Source organism: Triturus cristatus, chromosome 8 (assembly GCF_964204655.1).
Source record: "Triturus cristatus chromosome 8, aTriCri1.1, whole genome shotgun sequence".
In the NCBI taxonomy this organism is placed as follows: Eukaryota; Metazoa; Chordata; class Amphibia; order Caudata; family Salamandridae; genus Triturus; species Triturus cristatus.
The window spans coordinates 591126694-591139336 of NC_140591.1; the positions used below are offsets into that span (position 1 = coordinate 591126694).

Genomic DNA, 12643 nt, shown 5'->3' on the forward strand with positions numbered 1-12643 from the left:
GATCCGCTAATTTTGGAAGGGATATGACAGGCACTGAATGGGCAAGGGTACTTGTGTATCCAAAGGTTTCTCGCAACACACGTCTTAAATATTTAATTACTTCTATATGCCATATCTTACTCCTCACAGGATCCAGACAATATATGTTGGGAGCCAAGGGTTTGCCCTCACTGCACAACTATAGGAGCAGAATCTGGACACATTACCTAGGGGTGTCCTGAACTTGTAGGGTTCTGGGAGGAGGTAATTTTGCATGTTAATAACACACTGTCTAGATCATTCACCAATGCATGTGCTGTTTTTTATTTGGTTAATTCTGAAGGCCAGGCCCCAAGAAGGTGGGGAATAGATTTGTGAACTTGGCCCTGGCTTTGGCCAGGCAACGTGTTGCCATGACTTGGAAATTACCCAGGGTACCTAGTGTGGAGACATGGGTGTCTGATGTTAGTCACTGGGCACGGGCTGAAGAAATGGCACTTCAAAAGGAGAATGCCAGGGGCGTATATCATACACATATTGTTCTTCCCTGTGGGGGAAGCGGTTGATGAATTGGGGTCCCCTGGAGATGAGAGAACAGTTGACATTGAGGAAGGGTAGGCTGTGAGGTAGAGTCCTGGCAGGTGGTGCATAGATGCTGCTGTAGATAGAATGGGTTGCCTTTCTCTGACCCCCCCCCCCACCCCCCCCCCACCTCCACCTGCTCCCCGGCTCGGCAGCAATTGATGTTGTCCTGAAATCCTATGATAAGCCTTAGACACAGAATTGGTACAGTTAATGTATATATTTTAATGTGTATATTTGAAATATGCATTAATATTATCTTATGGTATTTAGACCTCCGAAAAAGAGTGCATAACTCGATCCCTGGCAAGTGTTTGTGTGCGTCTGCTGCTAGAGTGTGGGAATATAATAGTAGATCTAAAAAAAAATGATTCAGTACTTATTTTCAACTGTATTACTAAAAGCTGTAATCCCAGGAATCTGACTCAGAATTTATACTGTACTGCATTGTTGTTTTTTCGAAAATGCCAATAAACAAAAGTGTTAAATAAATAAATGGATGTTTTCAATATGAATGCATAATTATCAATGTAATTTGTTTCATTGCAACAGGATAATTCACCTTGCTGAAAAATAATGTATTTTTTAAAATAAATATTGAAAATATATTCGTAGCATCATAGTGTTCTTGAGTCTCCCAGTACTGCTTGTTACCTTATACTCACCTTACTCATGTAATGCTAAATGAGCTGCAGGAGGTCGCAGTCCACTAGGTTCTCTGTCTCATTTAGATCCAGAGGGTCTAGCGCACCCTTGCTCAGTCCGTGTTCTGGTAAAAGAATTCCAGTAAACTTATCAGTGTGTCCAAACAAAAGTTTCAATGCTCTTGAGGGACACCTTGATAACGAAAGGCCTATTAACTACCCAAACAATTATTCTGCTAAGGAAACATCGCCCATTCAAGGATGCCAACTAACTGAGCTTCTCCCAGAAAGAAAAGGGAAACTAATAACGAATAGTTAATCTTTTACAAAAAACACCAGACACAAGAAATTCTCCATCAATGAGTACAATAGGATGGAAATTAACGAAACACCATCCGACACACCACCCACAAAATGGAGCTATCTAAATACCGTACCAACCCAAAACACAGCACTAAATTTCAAAATGGACAGAATTTGAGTCTTTGTGAGGTGAAAACCTCTACATACCCATATCGAATCTGACACACAAAGTATTTCAGGGCTGTTGGCCAAATTTTTTTATCTGAATCAATTCAATGTTTTTGTTTTACACAGAGCTCCTTGGTCCACACAGACTCCAATGAGCTAGCTTCTTAGAAGATATTAAGAGCTGAAAATACCAAGAAAACAATGCCAATAAGGAACATTTATTTTTAACCGCACAAGTTGACCCCATGCAGGAACCGCATTGATAGGCGGACACAAAATGTCATTACCCAGATTACAAGAAGCCACCTCTAATTTTCCTTGTAGAAACGCAGAAAAACGACTCCCCTCCTTAATGAGCCAAGAATCAGACGCCTACATCCTCCTTTAGTGATTCCCTACAACAAATAACCTGGAGCTATAACCCTCCCGCTTCTCAAACAGAACAACGGTGGAAGATTGACACAGATGTCAAACACACAGAATGTAATATAAAATAACGAACTCTCATCTCTGAAGAGCAGAAAAACACACCAAAGATCAAACCAAGATCAGCACGCAGAAGACCTCATTGATATCTGTATATTGATGAAATCCCACACATATGCCAATCTTTTTCCTATTACTTACTTTAAATAATAATAAAAACATACCTGAAAAATAAAAAAGGTTTTGCAAAAAAATTAAAATACTTAAAAATATTGTACCTGAAAGAGCATGGTTCTGTTCTTCTCTGAATCTGTGGGCTGTACATGACTGGGGGCACTTGCATGTCTCCGGCGAGGAGGTATTTTAACACTGGCATCGTAAACCCTCCTCTGCATGACCCCAGTTACACTGTTGCACCGCGAGCGGAACTCTTGTTGATCGTCAAACCCAGAGTCCTCCAAAATCTGATCATGGAAGGTGACCCGGCTTCCAGCCAGGCTTGTCTGGCTTCCAACGGTGAACATCCCTATTTGACCAGTCGTCCTGGCGTTGCCATTATGACACTCAAGTTCCTCAAACGGACTGTCCACAGGGGAACATGGCCCATCGCCCTCAGTGAGAGGCAGATCAGTGCACGAATCATTACTCCGCTGCTCACTCAGCAGCTTCAGCCGCTGACGCTCATGCTGGCTGAATTTCTCAATGCAGTCATCAATTAGCGTGGAGGGAGATTTTTTGTGAGCCACAGTCACTTTTCCGCAATACAGAACCTCAAACTTCTGAGAGTTGTAAAAAGCATCTTCGCCATCTTTACTGCTCTTAGAGTCCTCTTTCAATGCAACTTTAGAGACTTGCCGAATACTGCTTATAACTTCTGGGACCTGCACAAAACAAGAAATAAGAGAAAATGAATATGTTGCACTTGGAGAACATACAAAACAGTAATGACTTTCAGAGGCAGCCCTCCTTCTGCAAAACAGAAAGATTATCAAATCGAGCAAGGCATGGGGATTTTACAATAATATAAAATATGATGACTACAAAAGAATATCACGCTTGGCATATGCCTCTCATTTATAAAGTAACAACCATGTATTGTGTGCAGAGTAAACAAAAAAACTGCAGTTGTAAGGTTAGCGTAAATGTCTAGAAGCCCTTTTCTCGAAATGATCCAAATCAAAAACAATTTTAGTAAGAGGAAACCCTTTCACTGATAATTTCACAAACTATGGAGGTGTTTCTCCTGTCCCACACCTCCTCACCGTGTTGTGTACGTTTATGCATCCTGTTTGGGTGAGAAACGCTTTAACTCCTACAAATGTTAGCAAATCCTACAAAGTTAACTACGTTGTACGTCTTACCATCTTTTTCTGTGGGCACGCTCCTGGGAACGCCAATGTTCTCGCGCATTAACCACACTTATCACAGTGGAAGAATCTGACCAATGGGTGCAATCTTTTACAACCTTAAGTGCATCCTACACCAATAATATCTAGAGTTTGATTCTGAGGATCAAGATCTGGGGTTTGTGGGCACAGTCCGCAATGTTTGTGTCCTGAAGTGTTACCTATGTGGACAACAATTGCTAAAAGTCGATTGCAGCATGTCTGACATACATGTGGGCATGAATGCTCAGCGAAACAACTGGTCGCTGAAGCAAATGTCTACGACCCGCATGTACGCCTGGGCAATAATTTAATTACTCAGACGTAATTTGCGCTATTTGTGCTTAAATTCCCAAATTAAGCTACTTTTGCACAGTTATGTGCCATTTGAGGTCAAAAATGTCCACAACCATGCAGTTTGCAGTAAAGATTTACTGCAAGTGCCTTTCGTTCACAGTGCTTTTGCTTAAATGGGTCCTTGCGCCAAAAATTGACAAGAGGATGAATTTGCACTTAGATATAGCAGGAAATAATGGATTCGCATTTTGTGTAATTTTTGTGTAATTTCGATAATTAAGCAAAAGCAAATTACAGGAATTTCGCACATCCTTACCCGCAGGTCCAAATTTCCAAACACCGGAAGGACCAAAGCAGCCTTTCATTTTTTCTAAGTATATCAACAGACTTTTAATAAATTGTATAATAGTTAAATTGCATCCAAAACACCAATAACTGTGGTATTAAGTGCAATACAAACATGCATTATTAGTATCACATAAGCAGTCACTAGACTCTTCTCTGTTCAGTTCTGTAACTTTGCCTTTTTGTGATATTCTTCAACCTGTTCCTATTTTCAGGTGCTCCCTACCTCTGTGCTGTAGATCAGTGATTCTTAACATTTTGACTTCTGTGGACCCCCTCTGTATCATTACTGAAATCTAGGGACCCACCACCGAGTCATCATAGGAAGCCAGGTACCCCCCGGACTGAGCAACACCAATAATTTGAACCTCAAAACAATACACACAAAAATACCAAAACAAGTATTCACCAAGCAAACACTCAAATATTGAAATGTTTTCTTCAATTTATTATCAAATATAGTAGAAAAATGCTCGCAATTTATATACTTTAGTCATTTCAATATATTAATTTTAATATTTAATTTTGTAAAACAGTCGAGGATCCAGTGTGGGCTTCGCGGACCGCAGGGGTCCCCGGACCATAGGTAAAGAACCCCTGCTGTATAACAACTCATAGGCTGCTATGTATGCTAGTCGCCAATTACGACTGCTACATACAGGCCACAATAGTCATTAACAGGTAAAAAGAAATATAGGAGACTCTTCAAATGTGATAGTAATATTCATACGAAGCAAACTGCAAGGAGTGAAGGAACACACTGGGTCCACGAGTTACACGTGAATTTAACAAAGACCTAATATTTCCAATTTGCAATGGTTTATCAAGGGATAAGTTTTAGTGCCCTCCAACAACTGTGTTGTGTACAGCCAAATTGTGATGGGCGACCAACCAGCATAAACACAATAATTACCCGCGATCAGGACTGGGCCCGTCGGACAGAGAAACTGAGCTTATGTACGATATATTCTTATTTAGCCAGCAATACTAAAAAACAGATATTGACGCACCAGAATTGCTAAGCATAGAAAATACTCACGTTATAAAAATATGTTCACAAGTTTAAAAGTATCATTTTTTTTTTTTTTTTAACTGAGACGTTGAATTTTATCTTTCCTCGGCTTTTCTGTGGATGTAAATGGAATCTCTTTCTTATTCCAAGTATGTAAATATATAAGCATTAATAAAGAAAATAGAAATAGAGAAATCTGGACTTTGATCTGATAAAACCCTGTAAAATTCAAGTAATCATGACATTTTGAAAAAGTATTGGAGGAAACATAAAGGCAACCTCAGAGTATTATATTTCACAGTAAATGATTAATCAAAGAAAATAGAAGGACTTTCTACAAACTCTGATACTTTGATGCACCTACCGTGTCTGGCAAAGCCAAAGAACACAGATCCTACAAAATACCATGCAACCAACAGCAACATTCCACAAAGAAGCCTAATGAACAAGTTACTTACCTTCGGTAACGATGTATCTGTAAGAAACATTAGTTAGTTAGATTCCTCACCTTAGAATATCCCCAGGCGTCAGACTGGATCCGGAAGATTTTTGTAGCAATACCCCTTGCGCGTCGCTAGGCGTCGTCTGCGGCTCCGCGTCAGTCGTCGGCGTCGTGCGCCGGAATGACGTCGTCGGAGTACTTAGACGCCGCCCTCGCGCGCTGACGTCAGTTCTTGTACATAGCTTTCCGCGCCAGGAACGCAGAGCCATGCAAGAGACCGACACTAGTGCCAAAAAATCTAGGGCCCTGAAAGGAATAGCCTTAACCCTAGATATCAGTACGCAGAACGGGGAGGATGGGTGGGTCGGTGAGGAATCTAACTAACTAATGTTTCTTACAGATACATCGTTACCGAAGGTAAGTACCTTGTTCATCTGAAAGAAACACGTTAGTTAGATTCCTCACCTTAGAATAGATACCCAAGCAATACCAACCCCGGTGGTGGGTCTGCGAACCAAGATCACACCAGAAAGTCCTGGAGGACAGAACGGCCAAAGAAGCCATCCCTCCGGACTTGGCTGTCTAGGCAATAATGCCTGGCAAACGTGTGCAGCGAAGCCCACGTCGCTGCCTGACAGATGTCCTGCAAAGGGACTCCCCGTCCCAAAGCAGGAGTAGCCGCCGTGGCCCGAGCAGAATGGGCTCGCAGCCCAACAGGAGGGTCCTTTTTTGCCAAGGAATAACAGATTTGTATACACAAAACGACCCACCGGGAGATGGTCCGTTTGTGTACAGCTTTTCCCTTCTTTGCACCCACGTAGCCAACGAAAAGCTGGTCGTCCACTCGGAACTGTTGTGTGCGGTCCAAATAAAAGGAGAGCGCACGTTTTGGGTCCAGACGGTGGAGCCGCTCTTGCTCTTTGGAAGGATGCGGAGGCGGAAAGAAGGTGGGCAAGGTGACAGATTGCCCAAGATGAAAGGGGGTCACCACTTTCAGCAGAAAGGAAGGACGAGGCCGAAGGACAACCTTGTCCGGATGAACAGACAGAAAAGGAGGCTTTGACGATAGAGCCTGGAGCTCACTCACCCGTCTAGCCGAGGTGATGGCTACCAGGAAAGCAGTCTGAAGAGTGAGAAGACGAAGAGGACAATTGTGAAGAGGCTCAAAGGGAGTGCACATCAGGAATGTTAAGACAAGATTCAAGTCCCACTGAGGCATGACGAAAGGGACAGGAGGGAACGGGTGAGTAATGCCTTTAAGAAAGCGTGACACTACAGGGGACTTGGAAAGAGAGGGCTGATCAGGAAGCCGTAGGAAGGCAGAGATGGCAGCAAGATAACATTTCAAGGTGCCCAGGGCAGAGCCCTGCCGGGCCAAAGAAAGAAGAAAGAGGAGAACCTCAGAAAGAGGGGCGGAAAGGGGATCCACAGCCTTTGCTGTGCACCATGCCACAAACTTGTTCCACCGGCAGGCGTATACCGTCTTTGTGGAGGGACGCCTGGCTGCCAGAATGACATCACAGACTTCAGGAGGCAAGTCAAATGGCATCAACTGTCGCCGCTCAATCTCCACGCATGGAGGTGGAGGCTGGACAGGTTCGGGTGGAGGACCGTCCCCTGCTGCTGCGATAGAAAATCCTCCCGAAGGGGCAGACGTATCGGAGGATCGGTCAACATACTGAGTAGCTCGGGATACCAGTACCTTCGTGCCCAATCCGGAGCCACCAAGATGACTTGGGCCCGGTCGCGCCTGATCTTCTTCAGCACTCTGGGCAGAAGTGGTATAGGCGGAAAGGCATACAACAGTCCGCAACTCCACTCGCGACGAAAAGCGTCGCCGAGCGAGTGCCGCCTTGGAAATTCCAACGCGCAGAACGGCTGACATTGCGCGATCTCGTCGGTGGTGAATAGATCTAACCAAGGCTCTCCCCACTGCTGAAAGAGACCTTGCACCACCTCGGAGTTCAGACGCCATTCGTGATCCATCATGCACCGGCGGCTGAGTTCGTCTGCTCTGGCGTTCAGAGAGCCCGCCAGATGTTGAACCAGCAGGGTGATGCCCTGGTGTTCCAGCCATGTCCAGATGCGCAGAGCCTCCTGACAAAGGGTCCACGACCCCACCCCGCCCTGTTTGTTGCAATACCACATGGCGGTGGTGTTGTCCGTGAACACCTGCACAACACTTCCCCGGACAGAGGGAAGGAAGGCTTTCAGTGCAAGTCGAATCGCTCTCAGCTCCAACAAGTTGATGTGGAGGCGAGACACCGCCGGAGACCAGAGGCCTCTGATCTCCGCCTCTCCCATATGGCCACCCCATCCCAGGAGGGACGCATCCGTCACTACGACATGCTCCGGAAGGGGTAGGGAGAGGCTCTTGCCCATGACCCAATCGCGGTCCGTGAGCCACCACTGCAACTGCTGTGCAGTGCCCTCCGAGATCAAGACATGGTTGGACAGGTTGCCGTGATGCTGGGCCCACTGAAACTTCAGGTCCCACTGCAGAGCCCGCATGCGCCGCCTGGCGTGATGCACTAGCAGGATGCAGGAGGCCATCAGCCCCAGAAGCCGCAACACTAGCCTGACCGAAACCCAGGATAGAGGCCGAAAGATGGGAATCAGGGCCTGTACATCCCGGACCCGCTGTTCCGGTGGATGAACCCGGAACTGCGCCGAATCGATAACCGCTCCGATGAAGAGGAGCTTCTGAGAGGGGCTCAGGTGTGACTTCGGCACATTGATGGAAAACCCCAGCAAATGCAGGAGATCCGCCGTAGTCTGGAGGTGGGAGACGACTGTCTGGGGCGAGCCCGCCTTCAACAACCAGTCGTCGAGATAGGGGAAGACCGGAACCCCTGATCTGCGCAGATGAGCTGCGACCACCGCCATGACTTTCGTGTACACCCGAGGGGCACTGGTAAGGCCGAAGGGGAGCACGACGGTGAACTGAAAGTGCTCCTGACACACCGTGAACCGCAGGTAACGCCGGTGGGCCGGCAGGACGGGGATATGGAAATATGCGTCCTGCAAGTCCAACGCTGCCATCCAGTCTCCAGGGTCTAGGGCAGCTAGAACCTGAGCCAAAGTCAACATTTTGAACCGTTCCTTTCGGAGGAAGGCATTGACGTTCCTGAGGTCCAAGATAGGGCGTAGGCCTCCTTTGCCCTTCTTGGGAACCAGAAAGTAGTGGGAATAACAACCACGACCTACTTCTGGGCTCGGAACACGCTTGACGGCCTCTTTGGCCAAGAGGGCCGAAACTTCCTCTTGCAGAAGATTCAAATGATCCTCCGAGATACGGTGGTGCTGCAGTGGCATGGCTGGAGGGGTCGTCTCGAAGGGGAGGGAGTAGCCCCTTCGGACGATTTGCAGCACCCACCTGTCCGAAGTAATGGTACGCCAGTGGAGCAGGTGATGGTGAACCCGGCCTCCCACTGGCGAGGAATGGGCCTGAAAGCACGGACTAGGAAGGCTTTGAGGCGGATGCTGGCGGGGTGGATGTGGACTGACCGCGTCGTCCTCCAGTACCGCACCGGCGGAAACCACGTCCGCGACCGCGTGCAGGCTGGTTCTGCGGCCGGTGGCTAGGCAGATGTGAGGAGGTGCCCATTCCTTGGCCACGAAAGGAGCGAAAAGCGGAAGTTTGTGGCCGCGGGGCCGAGAGGCCCAAGGACGTGGCCGTAGCCCGGGAGTCCTTGAAGCGAGCCAGCGCACTGTCCGCTTTCTCACCAAAAAGGCGAGCGCCATCAAAAGGCATGTCCATGAGTGTACTCTGGACATCCCCTGAAAAGGACGTGGACCGCAGCCAGGCGTGACGTCGAAGCGCCGCCATGGTAGAAATCGCCCTACCCAGCGAGTCCGTAGTGTCGAGTCCACATCGGATTGCATGGCGCGCTGCATCTCTCCCATCGGCCAGAGCCGAGGAAAGCCGCACCCGGGCCTCCTCCGGGCACAGTGGCAGCACGTCCTCCACCGTATCCCACAGAGAGTGGGAATAACGGTCCAAGAGACAGGCGGTGTTTAAAGACCGCAGGCCCAAACTGAGCGAGGAGAACAGCTTCTTACTGAACTGTTCCAGTCTCTTGGAATCCTGGTCCGGAGGAGCGGACGGGAAGGAGGATTGGGAGGTAGAGGCCTGGATAACCAGACTCTCGGGGTGGGGTGTTGGGACAGAAAACTGGGGTCGCCCGGAGCAGGGCAGTGGCGCCTGACAACGCTCCTATCCACAGGAGGGACTGTGGAGGGCTTGGACCAGGTGCCCTGCAGAACGTCAGTGAGGGCCTCATTGAATTGCAGCAGAGGCTCAGTGGAGCATGCGGCAGACTGAAGCACCTCAGTGAGGATGTTAGTTCTCACAGTCACGGCAGGCAGCTCAAGCCCGAGGGCCGTGGCCGCCTTGCGCAGCACCACAGAAAAAGCTGCATCCTCCTCCGAAGCCACAGTCGGAGGAGAGATGAATCCAGTGTCCGGTGAGGTATCCAATCCACTGGCCTCCCCCAGTTCATCTGCCCAGTCCTGAGAAAGTTGCCCCTGAAGGGCCATAGGGTCCTCAGACCCCTCCCATTCGCCCCCGTCATCCGATTCCTGGTAAACAGGAGGAATGATCGGAGCCGGTCGATAGACAATATGTGTCTCTAGCGGCGTCGGATGCGGCGTCGGGCGACGCCGCATCGGCGTCGGGACCGGACAGGGGCTGAACCGGGGATCGACGTCGACCAGAGTCGGCGTCGGGGGTGGTACCGGTGTCGGCGGAGGAGGCGTGACGAGGTCGACCGGCGTCGACGGGGGCCCAGGCTCGGGCCCCTCGGGGACCTGCGGCGTCGGGCCGGAGCCTCCAACGGCGCCGGGGCCGGAGACGCCGGCACGCGAGGTCGCCCAGTCGAGTCCGCGGGGCCCGAAGGCACGCCAGAGGGCGTCGACGGCGGGGCCAGGCTCCTCATGGCCGAGAGGAAGGCACTGACCTCCGCCGGCGTCGCGTCAGTCCCAGGGGCCGGCGGGTATGGGGACAAGCGCGGCGCCTGCGGCTCCTGCGGAGCCGCGGGGGTGGAACCACCCGGACCCTCGGCCGAGTCGCACGACCGGCGAGGGGAGTCCGAAGAGCGGTGTCGCCTCTTGGACTTCTTGGAGTGCTTTGACTTACCCGAAGACTTCGAGCCAGACGAGCGACGATGTCGAGTGCGGCTCCGCGACCGATCCTTGGACCTCCTCCTGGACCGGGATCGAGAGGGGCGCGGAGCCGAGTGGCGAAGCTCTAGAAGCTTGCGGGACCGTTCCCGCCTAGCTTTCGAAGTCAGGGCCATACAATCGGAGCACGACTCCGCGTCGTGGTCGAGGCCCAAGCAGTACAGGCACCGGCGGTGATGATCGGTCACCGACATCAGTCGGTGACAGTCGTCGCAGGCCTTGAAACCAGGCATCCAACCGGCACCAGGGTCGAGAAGTGACCAAAAAGAGTAGTTAAAGTTAGTCAAAAATTGACTAAAGGGGTAGCTCTCCCGGATCGGCGCTTACAGGCGCGGAAAAAAGAAGAACTGACGTCAGCGCACGAGGGCGGCGTCTAAGTACTCCGACGACGTCATTCCGGCGCACGACGCCGACGACGGACGCGGAGCCGCAGGCGACGCCTAGCGACGCGCAAGGGGTATTGCTACAAAAATCTTCCGGATCCAGTCTGACACCTGGGGATATTCTAAGGTGAGGAATCTAACTAACGAGTTTCTTTCAGATCGGAAAAGCATAAACAAACATTGGCAAAGTCAATAGAGCTCACCTTTTGGCTTTGTTAATGCTGTTCAACAACTGAACACCCATAACAAAAAGACACCTCAAAGTGCGACGTGTTTAAAGCCATCCCAAAAATAATGAAATAAAGGGTATTTAAGGAGTGTTTGTGTTTTTTTAGCGCACTGAGCGGGGCAGCTTCTTAAAAAAAAAAGAGAGATTTACATGTCACTAGGAACAAAGTGATTCATAGAATAATCACAGCAGAACGTAAAACAAACCGTGCACATGAAGGGAGTCACTACAGATCTCAGTGTAATGCAAGGGTCTGGGAATTTCCACTAATCTCATTACAACATGGAGTCAAACAAAAGCACAGGCCTGTGTAAGCTACTATCGTAATGGTGTCTGATGAGCCCCATGGATGACATGAAGATCGTGCCAGAGTGCCACTGACATTCCCTTGTCATCCTCTGCTCAATGGATACCCAAGAGATCTAGGAGTAGAGGGAGATGGTGAACCATCAGCTCCCACTTCTTCACCGCCCTTGGGTCCATGGAGAACCTGTGGAGGCGACGGATCAGGGCCTGCCCTAATATTAAATTTAAAAGATTTTTTTTTTCTAACGTCTGCTTAAAAGAGATGAAAACGAAACTCGTTGTTGGCGCGGTTATGTCTCAGTAGTGGCCAGGTTCCGCTGGGTGCATCTTATGTAGAACACCGTGGAGTACAAACTCACAGCAAGAGGGTGAAGCTTGCATTAGGTAGCTCCCTGCAATGAGATATTAAAGGATCTAAACCATGGCTATCCAAGTTAGGTCCAGAAGGCTGGTTCCTTGTCCACATAACCAGTATACCGATAAAAACTGGCTAACTAAATAAGTTAGATTTAGATTAATTGCAGGTACGGGCAATATATGATGACATCCTGGGGTTAAGGCATGGATCCAGCCCTCCTAGACCTAAAATGGACATCCCAGATTTTGACAGTGTATTTGAACCTCCTCAGGAAGACTTCCTGATACCTAGGTACTCATGTAAAGATCGTATTAGGATTGTTGAGCTTTAGTAATGTTTAAAATCTAGTACCATCTTATTTCAACATTGCAGTAATGGTCAAGGAAGCCAGTAGCATTTATAGAATACCGGATGGACACCCGCATCACCTAAAAAGAGGAGTCCCAAAAGATATCTGCAGGTGTAGATGCGTTACTGGGTGTTAACCAATATATGTAATCCACGTAGGCCGTCAATCAAATAGAATGTAGATTCCAAAACAACCACGGCAGGTGTTGACGTGACTTGGACATCCTCTCTACAGCGGATGGCACAGAAGTGACT

At 48.8% G+C, this 12643-nt stretch overlaps 1 protein-coding gene across 5 annotated transcripts in view; it reads right to left on the bottom strand.

Moving 5' to 3' along the window:
- TBC1D4 (TBC1 domain family member 4) overlaps positions 1–12643 on the bottom strand; it is a 623735-nt gene that overhangs the window by 282985 nt on the left and 328107 nt on the right. For all 5 annotated transcript variants that reach the window (XM_085622014.1, XM_085622012.1, XM_085622013.1 and 2 more), the window contains one exon: positions 2381–2983. In XM_085622014.1, coding sequence (XP_085478140.1) covers positions 2381–2983 — 603 coding nt within the window. The remainder of the gene's footprint in view (positions 1–2380; positions 2984–12643) is intronic.